At 38.6% G+C, this 20085-nt stretch overlaps 1 protein-coding gene across 18 annotated transcripts in view; it reads left to right on the forward strand.

Annotated features, from left to right (window-relative positions):
- Window positions 1-20085, forward strand: part of celf2 (cugbp, Elav-like family member 2) — a 209125-nt gene that overhangs the window by 158540 nt on the left and 30500 nt on the right. For all 18 annotated transcript variants that reach the window (XM_052118476.1, XM_052118472.1, XM_052118474.1 and 15 more), the window contains 2 exons: window positions 1357-1491; window positions 10628-10707. In XM_052118476.1, the coding sequence (XP_051974436.1) occupies window positions 1357-1491; window positions 10628-10707 (215 nt within the window). The remainder of the gene's footprint in view (window positions 1-1356; window positions 1492-10627; window positions 10708-20085) is intronic.

The following is a 20085-nucleotide window of genomic DNA, read 5'->3' on the forward strand; positions in this document are numbered from 1 at the left end:
GGAGCTGTCAGGGAGTCCATTTCTCCAGCCCTGAGCCATCTTTTCTATGGTTAAAAGTCACAGAATGTGAAAAACTGGCACAAGCTCAGATACGTGGCCAGTAGAAAAAACTTTTTCAAGAGAGACAGAGTCTCTCTGTCTCTCTTGAGTGATAGTGATGTTATAGATGTTCTCCTACATCTCAAAAGTATCAAAGAGATGATGTCATTCTCATAAAGTCATATGAGGTGTTTGCTGTATGCAGAGCAGTAATGCATTAGATCTACCTATTAGTGAATGCTATCACCCATCAAACTTTGAATGCATGGTTAATATTCTATTGGTATAATACAGTGTTTGTGTGTGTGTGTGTGAGAGAAGGGCAGCCTTTGAAACTGCACTTATCATTGGTTCATCCTTTCGCTGTTAAATGCACAAACAATTCAGACAGCAAAATAAACAAGTGAGCTATCGATTTCCCCGAGTGCAGCGGCTGGATTATCGGCCGCCCGGTGGTAAGAGCTGACACATTCTTCATTACAAAAATTGGATTACAGTTACGTCTCTCTCTCTCTTACAAACATACACTCTCAGCATGCACAGCCGCAAACCTTCAACAAAAAATATGACTTCACTGCTCTTATTTATACATTTATTTAAACTATTTGCTTCTTGATCAGTCTCCCTCCCATCATGCGATTTCAGATTCAAACATCTGAAGGGTGAAATTACGAGATGACCGCACTTGAGCATCATGTTGTAACTACCAGTGGGAAACTTTGAGCCTCGAGTTGGGGGCGCATAAATTAAAGAATCATAGCAGAAGCGGTTTGCATTTGCATACTGTTGATGAATAATAGCAATAAAGCTTCCCAGAAAATACTGCTCATTTAGTCAGTTTATGAGGCAACAGGCTTGTGAGGAAAAACTACATTTCCATCATATGTGGCAGCACAGGAATGATAAAATACACACATAAAGCGTCAATTACACACTTTGCTCTTCATTATGTTGCGCTAGCGCTAAAAAGCCTTCTGTCTTTTTCAGTAACTAAATGAAAAAGTGAGAAAGATATATGAAACTGCCCAGCATTTCCATTGTTTCACAACCAAAATCTCTTGAACGCACATCGTAATTACGACTGCCAAGCTTATAAGTAGGAAATTCCTAAAAAGACGCATTATTTTCTCTCACACACACAAACGGATTACATCCAAAGAGTGCTCCAGCCATTGAAACCAAAGATAGAAAAGAAAGTAAAGTGAAAGTAAAACAAAATCAAAGGCAGAAAGGTGTGTTTTTGTGTCGGACAGAGAGTTTTAATATCTTCCCACATTGTTCATCATACTTGTTTTCTCCACCCTTCCTCTCACTCAGCGGTGGAGGACAGAAAGCTCTTCATCGGCATGGTGTCGAAGAAATGCAACGAGAACGACATCCGAGTCATGTTCTCTGCCTTCGGTCAGATCGAGGAGTGCCGTATTCTGAGGGGACCAGATGGACTCAGCCGAGGTGAGAAAAACACACACTTGTGTATAAATATATACTGTAGCTCACAATATATACTTGATATATTGAGTGGACTTTTCTGGGTTTGGAGGTTTTCTTTTATTTAAAGGTAACAATGGAAAACACAATTTATTCTTTTTAAAAAAGAAAAAGTTGAATGTACTAGGTAGACATCAATTTACCCAAACGTTATGGGACGTTCTGTAGGATTCAAATGACAGGAGTTCCAATTATGTGCTAATCGAACATCGTGTCCTAATCAGTCGTGATGCAATATAGTGACAAGCAACTGAAACTATTTTCCATTTGAGTTTTTGTCGTAACCAGCTGCGACAAGTTGACGGGAAATTTTGTCAGTCACTCTGCTTCCATTTTTGTGGCATCGTGCTGGAAATACGCTGGTTAGCCCCAGCCACATAGCCGCATAATTGAACGCAGCAGTTGAGTTCCAAAGGAAAATATCCCATTCATTTTCTCCATAGGCGAACTTTTAACGATATATTTTAAACCTTTAATGATATGCTCCTGTTGAAGCCATCAGCATTATTTAAACTTAATAATGATGTTAAACAGCACAATTTCTGGTGAAGAACTACACTACCTGAGATCCTGAAGAGAAACTATACACCAATCAGAGAATCGTGGCTAACAAAGACCACCAAAGTACTCTCTGCAGGGACCGCCCACTTCCATGACGCACTGTGAATTACACAATGGAGTCGGTCTCCCCACACTCTCCATCTATTTAAAATATTTTTATATATATATGGATACAAACTATTTATTGTTTGGATAATTCTAATCAACAACTTCAAATCATTCGTTTTATATTTGTATAATTTTCAAATCAACTACGTTGATTGTAGTACATTCCCTCGTGAAATACGCCACCTAGATTTTCTTGACACAAGCACACGGTCCACATCTGTGCATGTCGTATGTGCACGCACTGGCCATTGACTGTACTAAGAGTATCAAAAAGCAGTTGTAGTGCACATGCGCTGAACGTGTTCGTGTTCGCTCATGGTCAGAAAAGTATTCTCGCAAATGTAACATGGTCGGCCAGGCGCGATCCATTCCGGAAAGTGAAAAAAACGAAGTATACCTGCGCCTTTTGAACTATTTTTTTTAAATCCCAATGATACAAAATAATGGGGAAAATTAGGCTTGAGATCGATGCTCATTGATAAAGAAAATATAATGTAAATATATATATATATATGGATTTTTTTTTAAATATAAATTGGGCTGCTCGTTGCACAAAAGAGCAATTATTTGTCTCTACGCAACTTTGGTAAAGTGTGGGCGGCAGGGTAAATTAAAGGGGTCGCGGAAGCGTGTGGTGGACAACATGGCGTGTTCTAAAACTCATAACAATTCTTTTCTACAAAGGTACGCACACACCGGCAACGTTCAGGTTTGACAGGTTGAATGAAAGACCTATTCAGCGCTACATACAGAGAAAACGCATAACAAACATCACCTTTTGTAATCGTTCAGTTTGTGCATTTAAAGCAGTTTCACATCAATGTCACTTGCTTCATTTTGAACAAGTACAAAATCTTTCATAACTTTGTACTGCCCTTTGCTGCACCGATTCAGCTCGTCCAGTGTGTGCGTGTGGGACCGCGACCGGCTTTAGTAAATGTGATATCACCCTCTTGTGGTCTCCCAACATTATTACGCCAAACAGTTGAACAGAGGCCAATTAGTGAATCGGAAAGCATTCTAATTTAAATATCATCTAATTATAATACTGTGACAGGGCGGAGGGCGGGGCCGGGTCGTGATTATACACACTCGGACCCTTATCAGGCTAATTAAGCCTCCGAGATGGATAAAGGCCGATTGCGGAAGGAGGTGCGACGAGAGAGAGATCGTTTACGGACATGTCCGTCATGTGTGTGTGTTTGTCTTTTGTTTAAGTTAATCATTAAAATATTGTTTATATCGCCAGCCCAGTTCTCGCCTCCTCATTTCCATCAAACTGCTGTACAAATACATCAATGCCTCAAAAATATTTTAATAAAATAACGTGCCGATCAATAATCAATATATCTATATTTTATGGCATCCTTAAGAAAAACAGTTCAATATTTAGCAAGTTGGCCTGCCCCTATGGAGGTTAGTAAACTAACTGGAGGCTTGCCAATCATAATAGAGGACAAATATAGATGTCTTAAAGGTACAGTAGCAAAAACATCCTGTTTTATTATAAAGAACAGAGAAAGGGTGGAAAATTATAATGTTAAACTAAATGATGATTGTTTTTGATGCAGGAAAACTATTTAAAATATAAGTGGACATAAGGGAAAATTGTATAGAATATGACCCTTTTATTAAGGGGCCTACTGTTTATATTCATATTGTATTCCTCATTTTCTTATCCTGTACTAAATGATTTACCACAGCTAAGTGATACTTGAATAATTAATTGCAGTAAAAAATATGTGCACACATTAAATATACATTGAGCAGCTGTCAATCAAACATTTCCTTGAAAATTTAAAATTCTCAAAATTACACAATCTTTCACATTCTGATCAAAAAAGCAGTTAAATACACTCCGATCAGCCACAACATTAAAACCACCTGCCTAATATTGTGTAGGTCTAGTGCCAAAAACAAAAAAAAAACATCCAGTGAGCGGCAGTTCTGCGGACGGAAATGCCTTGTTGATGAGAGAGGTCAACAGAGAATGGTCAGACTGGTTTGAACTGAGAAAGTCTATGGTAACTCGGATAACCACTCTGTACAATTGTGATGAGAAGAATAGTATTTCAGAATGTTATCCTGAGATGCGGGTTGGCACTGTTTTGGCGGCACAAGGGGGACCTACACAGGTGGTTTTAATGTTGTGATATCGGTCACAATACCCCCCCCCCCCGTTTCAGGTCATTCAAAGGTACGGTTGCAATTCCCCCACCGTGTTTGCATGCTTGTGTACTATATGATTAAAAAGTAACACCAGAAACTCTGTCATATGTGTGAAGATTTCTCCTGCTTGATGTAACCTGCAGGGAATTACTCCAACTTCCCACAATGCTCTGCTTTTACTTGAGGGCCCCTAGTCACCAACTGTTTTTACCACTCATTTATCTTGCATATCCACTCCTTTAGTCATCCCTCCATCCTTAGCCTGTTCCCGTTACCCCTCTTTATTCCACATTTTCTCTCTTTTCCTCCTGCCCTCATGAATATTTTAATTCCACAGGAGATTAACTTTATTCGCTGAGCTTGTGGTTAGAGATATATTTGAAATGCTTCTTTGAGAGGATCCCACTCCCATTAAGGATAGAATGAATAAATAGATGTGTCAATGTATGTAAAGGAGTTGTGCGGTAAAACGTATGGACCAGTACGGTTGTAACAACAGGCTCTCTCTCTCTGCGTTATTAAAGCGGTCTATCAATCATCATTGAACTTCACTATTAATAAAATATAGATCAGGCCACATGCGAGCGCAGAGCCCTGGGAGCTACCCCACTTTCTTCAAAATACTCTCATCTCTCGTGCTTGCTATCCCTCTATCTTGCTTTTTCTCCCTCGTTTATTCTATTTCGATGACACTGTTGTAGCATGCCAGGTTTATATCTCATTTTGCACTGTATTCAATACAACTATGAGCTATGTAAGGATAATTTACAGTCAGCTGTAGGGTTGTCAATTGGGCAGAAATCTAAATTCGAATTTTTACCTTAAACATTTCAAAATTAAAATAATACTTTAATTTTAAAGTCAGCTGATTCTTAAACTGACATTGTTTCCTTAGTCCACAAGAGGACGCATTAAATACATAAACATTACAGCACCATTATATTATTGCAAAGAACATTTCTGGGTGTTAAAATAAAGAACATTCCATTTTCAACTAATGTGCATAAAATAAATATATAAAAATGTTTTTTAGTTGGTCCATATTCTCAAATGTTAAGACAAAAGTAAAATGAGGGGGGGGGCTTCAATAGGCAATCCACATGGTGTTACACTGGCCCTGATGCCACAGTATACTCACCCAGACTCGAGCTTCATAATAACAGTGAAATACCACATTGTTTTTATTCGTTACAGTTGTATGTAGGGTAGCAATTTTCCCATATAGCAGTGGTATTTGGTTGAACTCGGTGGTAAAGCGGCTCAGACTATGAACACAGGCCCGGGGCTGTTCAATCAGACGGAACACAACAGAATGGAACAGAATGTTAGAATCTCGAGACACACATTTCCAAGTTGAACTCCTTTCCTGACAAAGCATTTAAAAAAACTCATTGCTTAATCTGAGAAATGCTTATGAGAGAGCAAGACACAATGGCCAAGCACCTCCACCAACTGTAAAGGGCTGTTCACACCGAACGCTTTTGCAACCATCCATTTTCTTTTCTATGTAAACTGCGCTAGACAAACGCCTTAGCTTCACTTTGTTTGTTTTATTCAGTGTATCGGGCTGGAGCGCTGTTTTTATATGCTGTTTGTAATTAAAAAGAGCTTTAAAAAGCATCATGAGACAACTGCTTTCTGTTTGTTGCACTGTGACTAGCCTTTTGCGATCAATCTGAAGTCATTGTCAGTGCTTGGAACACATCCAAAATTCAAATGCACAGTTTTAGAATTTGAATGTGCATTTTTTTCTTAAATTCAATGAATATTCACATTTTTTATTTTAATTTGACAGTCCTAGTCAACTGTCTTTTAGTGTCAACTCAACCAGGTCCTCAGCTGTTGAAATAAATACATAAATGATGATGTATGAAACCCAAAATATTAAAGGCCATGGATCAATATTCAATAATAATCCAGGGGGGGTCAAATTGACATTTTCGCCTATTAATTTTGCTTAATTATAGCACCACCTAGTGTCAGATGGATATGTGTGTGTGTGCCTGAGTAGTGGGGAGATTTGGGACAATTCTACCAAGTTTGGGATCTCTTTGATTTATGCTCTCTGTTGCCCAGACACTTTTAGTGTAGAAAAAAGCATTACATAAACCATTGTTTACAAAGGAATTCAGATACTTTGGTGCTTGGACTCCTAATGACTTTGCAAATGTACATTTCTGAAATCCAGAAACTAGATATAGGTATTGCATTAACTGAAGAGCCAAATATGTTGCTTATTAATAAATAGTGTATATAATAAAGGTACATCTCTAGTTTAAACATTATTTGTACTTCAATACTAATGTTTTCTTCATATCATGCGACCAGCATTTGGTTTTCGGCTAATGAAGATGGGTAAAATGTAACAATTAATGCCACCCTTAGGGCTCAACTGTTTTTCCTTGAAAAAGAAGAGACCAAAAGTTTGTTTTGAACCGGAATCTAAAAGGATATTAAGATATCTTTAATAAGTCTGAAGGTATAGGCACTCCAAGTTTGAAAAAACAACACAACGAAAGTGTTTTAAACTCACACACCATTGGCATTTAATGCAACCAGGGGTTCTGAAGCTAACTGATATTAGTAACAGGCCTACTATTCATTTTTAACAATAAAATAATGATGCTTTGACGTTTATTTAACCTGTAGTTTAGCTCTAAAATCATCAGTGGAAATTCTCATTTTCACCCCTCTACAAAATAATGGACTTAGTAAATATTAATCCATGGCATTTTATATTGAGGCTTGTATGTATCTTTCTTCAGAAAAGGTATTAACAATATCAGAATCAGGAGTCATGGGGCCTGAATCACATTTAAGGGATATATTGTATGATAGTGACCGGCTGACTGTATATAATCCTGCTTATTACACTAATACATACCAAATAGATTAAATCCTAATTTAAATTGAAATGATGTTATTATGTGAGAAGGAAGAGATTGAGGGGTGATACAAGAAACATAAAAAAACTACCACAGCTTCTATATGTAGGAATACGGTAGCTTGTGAAAATGGTCAATTATGTAGTTTTGAGGTCATAATATAAAAATATTTGACAGCAGAATGTCATGATTGACCTATTAGAAAGAAGTGTACAAGAGAAAAGTGCAATAAGTAAGGAATAATATACAGTTAGCTGATCATTATGGCAAAATACTAACCCTTAAATGGTCATCAGGACTCTTGTATCAACCAGAAGTGGTTAATTTTGCATTTAAGACTGACTGACTGCATATTATCCTGCTTATTACATGACTACTTGCCAAATAAATACATAAATGGAGATGAAATATTGATTTGAGTTGAAATTATGTCATTATGTGAGAAGAAAGAGGCCGCGGTTTAAAATGAGACATGTGGAGCTACCATAACTACTGTATGCAGGGACGGATTACCGACCGGGCCAATGGGCCCACTGCCCAGGGGCCCTTGACTGCCCGGGGGTGCCCTGAGCTTTAAGGCTGCGTGATCCATTTTGGGCATGAACAACGAACCCCCAAGCCCCCCTACTAATTGGCCCCAGGATTATGACTGTCATATGCAAGTCATAATCTGTCTCTGCCTGTAAGAATTCAGTAGTTTGCGACCCCATTCAGTTATACTGTTTTGAGGTCATTATACCAAAACATTTGATTGACCAATCAGAATCAAGTACACCAGAGAGACATGTTAAACACATGTAATAAGTAAGAAATGATGCACATTTAGCCACTCATTATTGCTAAATAAACCCTGAAATAATTATCAGGGTGATATCTTGTCTTTTGATCTTTTTATATAATTTTATCATGTAAGAAGAAAGAGGCCTCAAAGTTTTATGATATGACTGACATAAACCTAGCACAGTTAGATAGAAAATCTGATGACTGGGACAATGATCGGTTATACAGTTTTGCCATCGTTCTAAAAAATAAAAACAAAAACCGCAGAACGCCGTGACTGACCAATCAGAATCAAGTTATTGTAATAACAATAAACAATCTGCGTTAATTTGTCTTCTAAGCTTAACAGATGGTTCATTTACTGTTACAGGTCAGTGCAAAAAGTGTCTTCAAGAGTTGAAAGAGAACGTTTATTCTGCATTTGCATAAGATGCTATCTCTAGAGTTTCACACTCTGCCAGTGCTCACAAATATCACCCTTTGAGTGTCCAAAACTGCTTTAATGATGAAGCTAATTAAACAGCACTAAAAATAAACAGCTTTTCGTTCTATTTTCACTTGTGGCGGCACTTTGGTTCGCTGGGACCAGATTCACGTGGTCTGAAGACATAAAGGAGGTTGTATCTGAGCATTAGTGAGCAGCAGAGAGATGCTAATGAGAAAGAGAGAAGAAAGGGAAGGTACGCGGGAGCAGGTAAACAATGCCAGCAGATATAGAGTGCAACCATGTGGTTGTAAAACTGTACTGCAAAGCAGAAATATTGCTTCCCTCAGGTGTCCTCCAAAAGTATAAATGTGCTGGACTGCATAGTAGAGTAGAGCTCTTCAAACAGCACTGCGTTTTCCCCAAGCATGCCTCCATATGGCCTGATCTTTTGGCACCAGTTGCGTTGCTTCGAATCCAAGACTTTGTTTCCCAGATCCCATTGCAAGCTCTCCCAGAACACACTCGACAGCCTCCAGGGACCGTTTGTCTTTATTACAGTTGTTTAAAAAGAAAGGCCAGGGGTTGCTGCTGGTAGATCGTTCCCATATTTATTCAGACAAAAATGTATGACATCGGTTAGGGCTGGGATGTGACAATATCTTTGTTTCCATTACAAATCTGTTTTTGAAGCCAGGGAGCCAATACACAAAATAATTATATTTAGTAACATATTTCAATGTAATCGGTAAATTCAATGAGTAAATCGGTAAATTGTTAGTTTGTTAGTCTTTTTGACCACTGTGCCTTTGATGTCTTTGATCGCTGCGCCTTGTCTTGTGCAGGATTGCCGCGTTTTTTGGAGCAGCCAGGTAAAATAAAATGGGGGTCAACTTTTAAAAGCATGTCTCGAAACACTTGTGTTTCGTTCTGTGATGCACTACATCTAGCTTATTTTAGCACAAGAATGTATTTGGTCTTAACAGGCCCTAATGGTGCTTTCACATACAACACGAAGAAAATTTTCGCATCGCATTGCTCGCGCGAGTTTGACCACTGGATTATATATTCGTGTTTAAACTCGCTTCGCGCGAGTAACGCAAACCCGCAAGTATTCCCCCTTCTCTTCCGGAAAAGGATAGGAGGAGGGGCTTCTACGACTTGTTTCAAAGTAAAGTACTAGCTAGATCAAGTAGACGCTCATATTTTCAGAACTTACCAGGTAGTCCAACTTCCTCGCTCACTTTCCTCCAAGCGATGTCTTTTTTCGTTCGGTCTCTGTACATGTATGACGTTGTGTCATACAATACCGGGTGCCCACACACCTCTACAACAATTTTTTTCATCAATTTTTCCAGATTTCTTCTGCTACTACATCAGTACGTCAGTGACATCAGGACAATCTCAATGCCGATAGGCTTTCGCAACAACGCGGCATGCAAATTTTTCAATCGAATATGCGAAAGAAACGACTTGACGTGTTCGAGTTGCACCATTCGCTTCATTCATGCCGCCCTGTGTGAATTTGCGTCTATTCGCATCTTTGCATTGACTGTATATGTAATCACGCCACGCGAAACACTCCTTGCATTGTATGTGAACGCACCATAAGACTCTCTCGCTTGTGAACCAGACTGCAGTAGTTGCGCTGTTTGTTATGTATGCAGCCAGCGAAGACAACGTTGACAGATGGGTTGTTTATCATCTTTTGTATTATCTTGGGGTGCCCAGTCTTTTCGCTTTATCACATTTCATTCAGACTGCAAGTTCATAACTCATGTAAAATATAATTTATTTTGTAGTTCAATAGGAAATAGGAGTATGCTGTATGTTGTGTGTAATGAGACTAGCCGCACGCTCTAACCTCATGGTTTCCAATCCACCACACAAAACTAAACTAAGAAACTGATTCAAGTGCTGACACTTTTGTGTTCTCTAAAATGTTGAATGTTGAATGTTTATCTGAAGCTGAATGTTGAATGTTGATTGTTCTATTCTAGTAACTGTAGAGCACTGTTGTCTGCTGTTGTTCTTTGTACGATCTTAGTTTTTTGGCTTTATAACAACCTGTCCAACCCTTTTGTCTTGTTTTGTTTCTCTCTCGTCTCTCCTCCTCCGTCCTCTCCTCTCCTCCCTCCCACGTTCCTCCTCTTCCCTCCCCTCCCTCCTGCAGGATGTGCGTTTGTCACGTTTTCTACCAGGGCTATGGCACAGAATGCAATCAAAGCCATGCATCAGTCTCAAACCATGGAGGTACTGTACTCTTGTGTTCTCTCTCTCTCTCTCTCTCTCTCATGAAAATTAATCAAATAGTATAGGTCAAAGAAAAGTCATGAAAGATCCAACTTTCTATATTTAATGTATTGATTTTTTTCTAGTTATGCTCTGATTTATACTATTTAATCAGCTAGATAATGCATATGAAGAATACAACTTTATGCCAGACATGATTATTTTGATTTGTGAGCAAGTCGTTCTTTGAGTCTGTTATTTTAAATTAACTGGTCAAACCGATTCACAGTTTGAAGACAAATCAGTCTGAATCAAAATTATTATAATTTTTTTATGCTTATGCAGTAATCACAAAGGACTGGAAAAGTCATTTAAATCAATTTGCTAAAAAGTGTGGGGACCATATTTCTCTCTTTCTCTCTGTTCAGTTCCAAAACATACTGAGCTGCCTATGTAGGCAGTATTTTAAGGCATCATATACACTGGCTGCCAAAAGTTTGTAATAATGTACAAATTTTGCTGTTTCGGAAGGAAATTGGTGCTTTAATTCACCAAAGTGGCATTCAGCTGATCACAAAGTATCGTCAGGACATTATTGATGTAAAAAAAACAGCACCATCACTATTTGAAAAATGTCCTTTTTGATCAAATCTAGACAGGCACCATTTCCAGCAGCCATCACTCCAACACCTTATCCGTGAGTAACCATGCTAAATTGCTATTTTGGTACTAGTAAATCACTTGCCATTAAATCAAACACAGCTGAAAGCTATTTGGTTTGTTAAATTTATCTTAACGTTGTTTTTGTGTTTGTTTTTGAGTTGCCACAGTATGAAATAGACTGGCATGTCTTAAGGTCAATATTAGGTCAGAAATTGCTAAAAATGAAGTTTTCTCTAGAAACTGAACAGTAAAACATTGTTTTGAGGAATGACGGCTATACAATTTTTTAAATTGCCAAAAAACTGATTTTATACAAATGTTTACACTAAAATCTTCAAAGACAAAGGACAACTGGCTCTAACAAGGACAGAAGAGATGTGGAAGTCTAGGTGTACAACTAAACAAGAGGATAAGTACATCAGAGTCTCAAGTTTGAGGAATAAACTCCTCACATGTCCTCCGCTGACAGCTTCATTGAATTCTACCTGCTCAACACCAGTTTCATGTACAACAGTAAAGAGAAGACTCAGGGGTGCAGGTCTTATGGGAAGAATTGTAAAAAATAAATAAAATACTTTCATACTTTTGAAAAAGGAAATGGAAAGGTTAGAGTGGGAAAAGAAACACAGACATTGAACAACAGATGATTGGAAAAGAGAGTGTTATGGATCTTAACCCCATTGAGATTTTGTGGGATCAGGGGTGCCCAATACGTCGATCGCGATCTACCAGTCGATCACAAAAGGCAATGCTGATAGATCGCAGAAAATGTAAATATACTTTCGTTAAATTTTAATAAAAATAAATATGTCTGTCCTTCTTTTAGTTTCTGACTTGCACTTGACGAGTAAATATTGACCAGGCGAGGTTTTGTTTATTCAGTTGCCATGACAACTAGGTTTGCTCATACAAGCCTTCCAAGGACTTCTGAGAACAGAGCGCAAAATTTCGATGCTACTGCCCGGATTAGGCAAAACTGTCTGATTCCATTCAGTGCAAGTCATCAGAATAAGGTAAATGCCCTGGCTATTGTAATCTATTGTGCTGTAGGTGTTTTGGGTTTAGTTTTAAAACTGAATGATATCAACATTGAACATTATTATATATTTTTTTATTAATTAGAAGATTAATTCCATGTAGGGATACATGCAGTAGTCCCAACAAGCATTTTATCATTTTAAATGAAACTGTGTTGTTTTTAGTTGGTAGATCTTATTGAATTGGTCATCACACAAAAAAGTGTGGGTACCCCTGAGCTAGACTGTAAAGTGCTTGAGAAGTGCCCGACAAGACAGCCACATCTATGACAAGTGCTACAGGAAGTGTGGGGTGAAATGTCACCTGAGTATCTGGACAAACTGACCGCTAGAATGCCAAGAATCTGTAAAGCTGTCATTGCTGCATGTGGAGGATTTTTTGATGAGAACTCTTTGAAGTAGTTTTGTCACGTTATTAATGTCCTGACTAAACATTGTGATCAGTTGAATGCCACTTTAGTGAATAAAAATACCAATTAATTTCCATAAGAGCAAAATCTGTACATTATTCCAAACTTTAGGCTGCCAGTTTATGTGTTTCTGAGGCAATGGCTGTTTCAAAAGATTTTTTAGAACTTTTTAGTACGATACAACTTTTTAAACAGAATTATTCCACATTCACTAACTTTGTTGCAGAAATTTTAACACCACATTAAGTATCCCTTCACTCCCTGTTCTAACTGTCAAGCATAGCCACAACCACCCCTGGCCAAACCAAGAAGGACCCCTGCACCCACCGCACCACCAGTTTGCCATTAGCACGGTGACAATGCCACAGACACTTTAATAACAGATCTCTGACGGGTCCTTGCATTGTGATTGTCCTGTATAATGCTGCCATGCGGCTCTCAGAGTTTAGCAGTCCGTCTCAGTGCCTGTCAAAATGTCTAACCTCTGACATACCAAATCAGAGGGTTCTGACAGCTGTCTAATACAGGGCCCTAACTATGTGCCTGTGAGTGCGAGGATGTCAGCACTCTCTATAAACTTTCAGACGTCAGTTATCCCTTGCAGACACACCGTTTTTAAGTCTGACACCCAGATTTAAAGACCATCTATTAACCAATCAGAAACCGGTTAGACACAATAATGGATTAAAGCTCTTTTCTCAAGATTGTAAAGCCTGCAATTATCAATTCTTAGCGAAACTGATTTGCATAGACAATGCTGTTTGAAAGTCTGGGATTCAAAATCAGATTTTACCTGGATATAAACTTTTTACAATTTTGAAAATCGTAGAACACTGAAAAGTTTGATGTAAACTGAACAAGAAATATTTGAGATACTGCATTATTTTATAGGTCAGCTTTTACTGAAACACACCAGGTGCTCTTTCAAGCAGCCTTAAATCATGCTGGATAACACGAATCATCAGGTTTTGGTTTTGCCAGCTCGAGTGCATTTTGTCACTACAGCAAAAAGGAGGCTAACCAAATACAAAGATATTCTGGAATTCAGATTTAGCTGATTTGTAATCAAATTAAAACTTTATTTAATTAGAAAAATACAAAACAGATGTGAACCAAGACTTTTGATTCAGCTGTCACAGTGTGAACCCCTTTTGTAATGTTTCTCTGTCCAAAGACTCTTAGTTTGTAATGTGTTGTTGTCTTCCTCATCAAGCCTGTGTTCCTAATTTCATCCTTCATTGTTTCCAGCTGTCTCTCATTTCGTTATTAGTCTTCATGTGTATATAGCCCTCATGCTTCCCATAGTCTTTGTCGGTTCTTGGTTGGTTGTTTGTTGGTGCACTCTTGAAAGCGTGTTACGTTCATTGTTAGCAGCGAACTGCTGTTATGTTTTGTTTTCATCTTCAGTACATCCTCTTCTTTTTCTGAGTTAGTAAATGCTGCATTTGGATCCATGCCTCTTGACTAGTCCTTCCAAACAGTCTGACAGAAGCACTGTATATATTTACAATTTACGGCAACATGTAAATGGTCTTATTTTTGTTCTTCCTGTAAGCCAGTGTTTCTCAGTCCTTTCCTGGAGGACGTCTCTCATTTGACACACCCAATTAAAGTCATGGAGCACTCTACTTATTAGTTAATCAGTAGAATCAGGTGTGTTAGATAAAGTATACATCTAAAAGTTGTAAAAGTTGGTCCTCCAGGAATGGATTGAGAAATACTGCTGTAACCCATGTCTGTTCGCAAAGGGAAAGCATTACTGGGTTTAGATGAGGGTGAGTAAATTGTGTTGTTTGTTTTTTGGCCATGTATTCCCCCCCACCCAAGGAAATTGTGGCCTTTCTGAATGTCACCATTTAATGAAAACGGATATGACAGTAGGGTGGTCACATGCGGGCACCTAGATACCCGCACACACTGTTGCAATTTGGCCTTGCTTTTTTAGTTTCAAAAGGTTGTTTTCAGGGCTGTGGTTTGCAGCAGTCTCCCTGGATATTCATGCTGTTCGATGTCTCTTTCTATCTTTAAAGTTGTTGCGTTGCTTTTCATTTCTATGTGTGTTTTTGTCCATAGATGCATATTCGTATGCACATTTATATTAATGTTACGGTGAATTTAACGAAAAAAAACATGTCCATTTTATGTTTAACCCCAAAATCAAATGGAACAAAAAAATGAAAGATATTTCATTTATTTAGAAAGTATAGGACAACACCGGTGCAAAATGTTGTACTGGTAAAATGGGTAAACATTATAAAAGAAACCAATATCGATAGCCGAACGAATAGAATCGCCTACATAAAGTTGCCAAACAAGTTTGCGACTCATAAATAAACCTAAATGAATGCATTGGAAGCCAGATGTTCAACTGTAAGTGAGTTGTGTGAGATAACAAGTACCCTACATGACCAAAGCAGAAATATAGCATTCCAGTGCATTATAATTTTTCCCATCATTGTAATTCCAAAAACACCAGCAGGGCTGGACTGGTAATGTGGCATACCACTTTGGGGCCATTCAGGGGCGGACTGGCCTTCGGAAAAACTGAGCGGGCCGGTGGTTCAGCCACAAAACGGCGCCGCAATATGCAGAATAGGACAACAAACACGCATCTTGCGTTGTTTTAGCTCAAGGGCCGTTCGACACCAAGACCATTATCGGAATGATTGTATTATTCCCATAAATGAGTGACATCTCCTGTGGAACGCCAATGAGCCACGTTACCCGCTGCTGGCAAAAATGGCAAAACATATTTGGTGCATTTGCACACCAAGCACCGCATCTGAAACGTCATGGAATGAAGTGACCCCGAAAAGATCAGTGTTCAAGCCTGAAAGGTGGACATGCTCTTTCTTGCCGAATAAAATCTTCAGGTCTACTGTACATATTGTTTGGCATGTTCGTTTTGTAGATAGCCTATGCTTGCTGTGTGGCGTGTTGGTTGAGGTTTGTTGAACAACACTCAATTTAATCTGATTGCTCTATTTTTATCAGTTTCATTTTAATTTAGTTAAAATAAATAATAGATAAAATGAATAGTTCGATATGAAGCTGCCTTGTATTATTGTGTTGGCCATTTAGCAATGAAAATTAAACCATAGCACCACTGAGTGTCCAGCTAACAGTATTACCGGTAGGGCTGCCCTTATCAATCGGCTACTGATCGGTATCGGACGATATTCACGTCCTATGACTCGATCGGCGATAGGTAATTTGGCCGATCGCATAAACCGATCGCTCATTTCACAAAAGACACACGGCTCCTTTAAGACTTGAGGAGCACTGTCATGACATCACAGAGTGTGGGGAATACTGGCATAGTGTTGTAAGATAGCTATGGGCATTCCGGCCCATCGTTCGGCTCAGCTCACCACAAAGAGCCGGTTCTTTTGGCTCCCAAACAGCTCTTTAAAAAAAATCTGTTTTGTATTTTTTCAAGTCAAACAGTTTGCGATAGTTTGACTATAATTGGTGTTAAAACAACTCAAATTATTAAATGAAACCATCCTCTACGTTGTGCGTTGGTTTGTTATGAAAAAGACTGCTATTAAACGTGCATTTAAAGTATAACTTTTAATTGTATATAAACAAAGTGCATATAAATCTAACCATTCAAAACGAATACAGTCTGAACGGCATAATAGACCGGGCCGCCGCTGGACAAATTGATGCCCTACACAGAGTTCCGAGGGGGGGTTCACGTGATATGAATTTGAAGCGATCGTCTGTGTTCCGCAAGTGCTTTTGGGTCCTTGAATAACGTATAACGTGCGAGAAAGGGCAGCTGGTGGACTTTCTGGTGCTCTCCTAGGGTAAGATGGTGCCACCCTAGGGAGTCGGTGCCCTACGCAAACTGCGTAGTATATGTGTAGGTAGCGGCAGTATATGTTTGTATATAAACAAAGTGCATATAAATGTAACAATTCAAAACGAATACAATCTGAACAACATAATAAGTTAGCTCCGCCCTCCCTCACGCATCTTTGGTTCATTGGTTGACACAGCGTGTCTGATTGACTGGAACAACAGGTGAGGCTGTTTTCTGAGCAGACAGTCAGAACAAATGTGTGTGCGCTTGAGCAGTTAGGCCTATATTATTAAACATTTTCGTTCTTTGAATTAGTTAATTCTATACATTTAAATCTTTTGATTATTCATATCTTATTGTTTTATTTTTATAAATGGCTCTTCTGATATGCAAGCAGGCTCCCAACATTCACCTACAAGAGCCGGCTCTTCGAGCTACGACCCATCACTTTAGTCCTTAAAATAGTCTTCTTTATCTTAATGCAATTATTTTTATTATGAGATAAACCAGGACATGTTTTGGTGAGATTCCCCTCTTAAGCGACGTCTGGTTAACCTTATATACCTTAGACTTAAGCCACTTCTTACACGCTTGTCAGAGCCTGTGTGTGTGTGTGTGTGTGTGTGAGCGTGTATTTATCACTTTGTGGGGACCAAATGTCCCCATAAGGATAGTAAAACCCGAAATTTTTGACCTTGTGGGGACATTTTGTCGGTCCCCATGAGGAAAACAGCTTATAAATCATACTAAATTATGTTTTTTGAAAATGTAAAAATGCAGAAAGTTTTCTGTGAGGGTTAGGTTTAGGGGTAGGGTTAGGTTTAGAGGATAGAATATAAAGTTTGTACAGTATAAAAACCATTATGTCTATGGAAAGTCCCCATAAAACATGGAAACACAACGTGTGTGTGTGTGTGTGTGTGTGAGAAAAAGACAGAGAGAGTGAGACAGAGAGAGTGAGTAATGAGATTTCATAAGGCCTCTTGAGATGCTCTCACCGAGATGTCACACTGGGTTGAATCTATTTTTTTTCCCTTACAAGTTTTATTTTTATCTCCCCTCCGTCTGAGAGTAGAAATAAGAAAATCAGCTCTCGAAATGGAAGAAACACCATGCAATGCTCTGGGTGGATGTGAGGTGCTCCACCCCCAAGAAATTCTCAAATGTTCTCTCTCTCTCTCGTTTTCTCGAGGGTCTGTGATCTTTCATCTTACTTGTCACTCTGTGGTTTGCAGTTCAGAGAGAACAGAATAAAAGAGCAGCTGAGTGATTTATCAGAGTGAATCAGCACCTGTAACGGAGAGACAAGAGTCTGAGATTTACAATAATTGCTATGAAGCAGTGGTCTCAATCTTTCCCACTCTTGTGGCTCTGTATAGCTGACCTGCATTAGCTAGCGTTGCCAGAGGAACTGCACTGATATTAAAACATGTAATGGTGTTTCATAAAGGTTTTCCATTGACCTCCTTACACAAAGTCTTGTATACCATGTGCATGCATTCGAAGAGAGCGTTTCAGCAGCTGTAGGGATATTGGCCGACCAAAATGGGTCTTTTAATGGATGATGCAGATACTGATATCTAGAGTACAGGGTGGCAGATATACACGCACTGATCACTTTATTATGTACAACTGTACACCTACTTATTCATGCGATTATCTACTGATGGTTGATGTGAACACTAACTGAAGGTCCTGATCTGGATCAGCATGATTTGATTCACTGCACTTCTGCCACATGATTGGCTGATTAGATAATCGCATGAATAAGTAGGTGGACAGTTGTACATAATAAAGTGGTCGGTGAGTTTTTAATACAATTTAATGATTAAAAGGCAAATGTTTTTACAATTTGGACCTCATTCATGAAACATGAGCAGAGCTCATGTGATCATGTGATTTACACATGTTTGTGTAAATCGTTCATAAATCATTTCTGATGTAAATTCTTGTATCCGTGAATGTTTTATATCTTCAAAATGTTAGTTGATACAAACAAAACTTTTTTGTAGATTTTGGAATGACCACTTCTGTTAATCTGCCAATCTGGCACAAGTATAATATAATCTCAAAATGGCTAAATAGTGGCTGGTTAATTTGCCTAATCTACTCACCTTCATGTTGTTAAGATAACTTTAATTTCATTCTGTTTTCACACAAAGATATCCTATCCTGATCCTGATATCCATGTTTGCCATCAACTTCATTATATGGAAAAGAGCAACCTGAAACCAGTTATCTCACTTTGTGTTCCTCATTTTGCTAGCTAGAATAGATGATGCCAGAATTTTCATGTTTGGGTGAACCTATCCCTTTAAAAACAAATGCTATACTTGCTACACACACACACACACACACACACACACACACACACACACACACACACACACACTGCTCTCACTATACGGTGATCCTCAGGGTTTTTTTAAATGGGCATCACAGGACAGGCCTGATATGTTTTCGTGGTTTGGGACAAAGAGAGCGAGCCAGCGAGGAAGATTACGGGAAAATGCAGCTGGTCTGTAGGGTGCAGTATGGGCCGTGTGGTGGGAGATCTTGTTCTCTCTTTCAGACAGATGATGAAATAGTTTTATAAAGCAGGAAATCGCTTTCCTGGGAAATAAAATCAGCAGCACAGGCACAGCGCAGAGCTCTCATTTTGCCAAGAACTCCCGTTGTGTCACCGCTTGTGCGTGTGTGTGTGTTTGTGTGCCATTATCGCATTATGCAGTACGATCGCACAAACCCATTACACTTCTTGGTACTTAAAGAGGCTGTGCTCACTAGACATTTTCACACACTAAACCCGTAAAATTGTCCGATTACTTTCCAGTAAATGTGCTGCATCTACAATTCACAGATGCTAAAGCTCTCTATCTTGTATGCTGAAACCCTAATACGTTGACTTAACTCAGTTGATTGTTAACATGCGCCCTCAAATTATCCGAGTAATGACATCTCCAAAACTTGTGTAATTAAGTTCACTTAACTTGGTGATCATACAGGATGAACTTAACTATTTAAGTTAAGGTAGATAAATGCTGTTGTTACTACTTCATAATTTGAATTGAATCGACTCAAATGTAGGTCATACAATAATACAGCTTAAATAAAGAAGATTATAATTGATTCTAGGTGAATCATAAAATAAACGTCATCCTCCACAGAAATGCATAGACACCTGTACTTCAGTTGCACATGCACAAGGAGAGCTTAGGTAGTGTAAAGTGGGTCCAACTTGACCAAAGGGGACAGAGATCATCCTAACGTTGACATCACACAAAACAACATAATGCTACAAAAGAGCTAAAATCTCTATGAATTTTTAAAAAGTATTTAAATGCTCCCATTTGTTGCCTTTGACCAAGAAAGATTGAGTTCAGAGAACATAGATATTTGAGTTATGAGCCCAAACTTGACATTTCAAGTAATGTTTCATTAAGACAACCAGATTTTTTTCAAGTAATGGCAACATTAGGGG

The sequence above is a fragment of the Xyrauchen texanus genome, chromosome 45, assembly GCF_025860055.1.
Source record: "Xyrauchen texanus isolate HMW12.3.18 chromosome 45, RBS_HiC_50CHRs, whole genome shotgun sequence".
In the NCBI taxonomy this organism is placed as follows: domain Eukaryota; kingdom Metazoa; phylum Chordata; class Actinopteri; order Cypriniformes; family Catostomidae; genus Xyrauchen; species Xyrauchen texanus.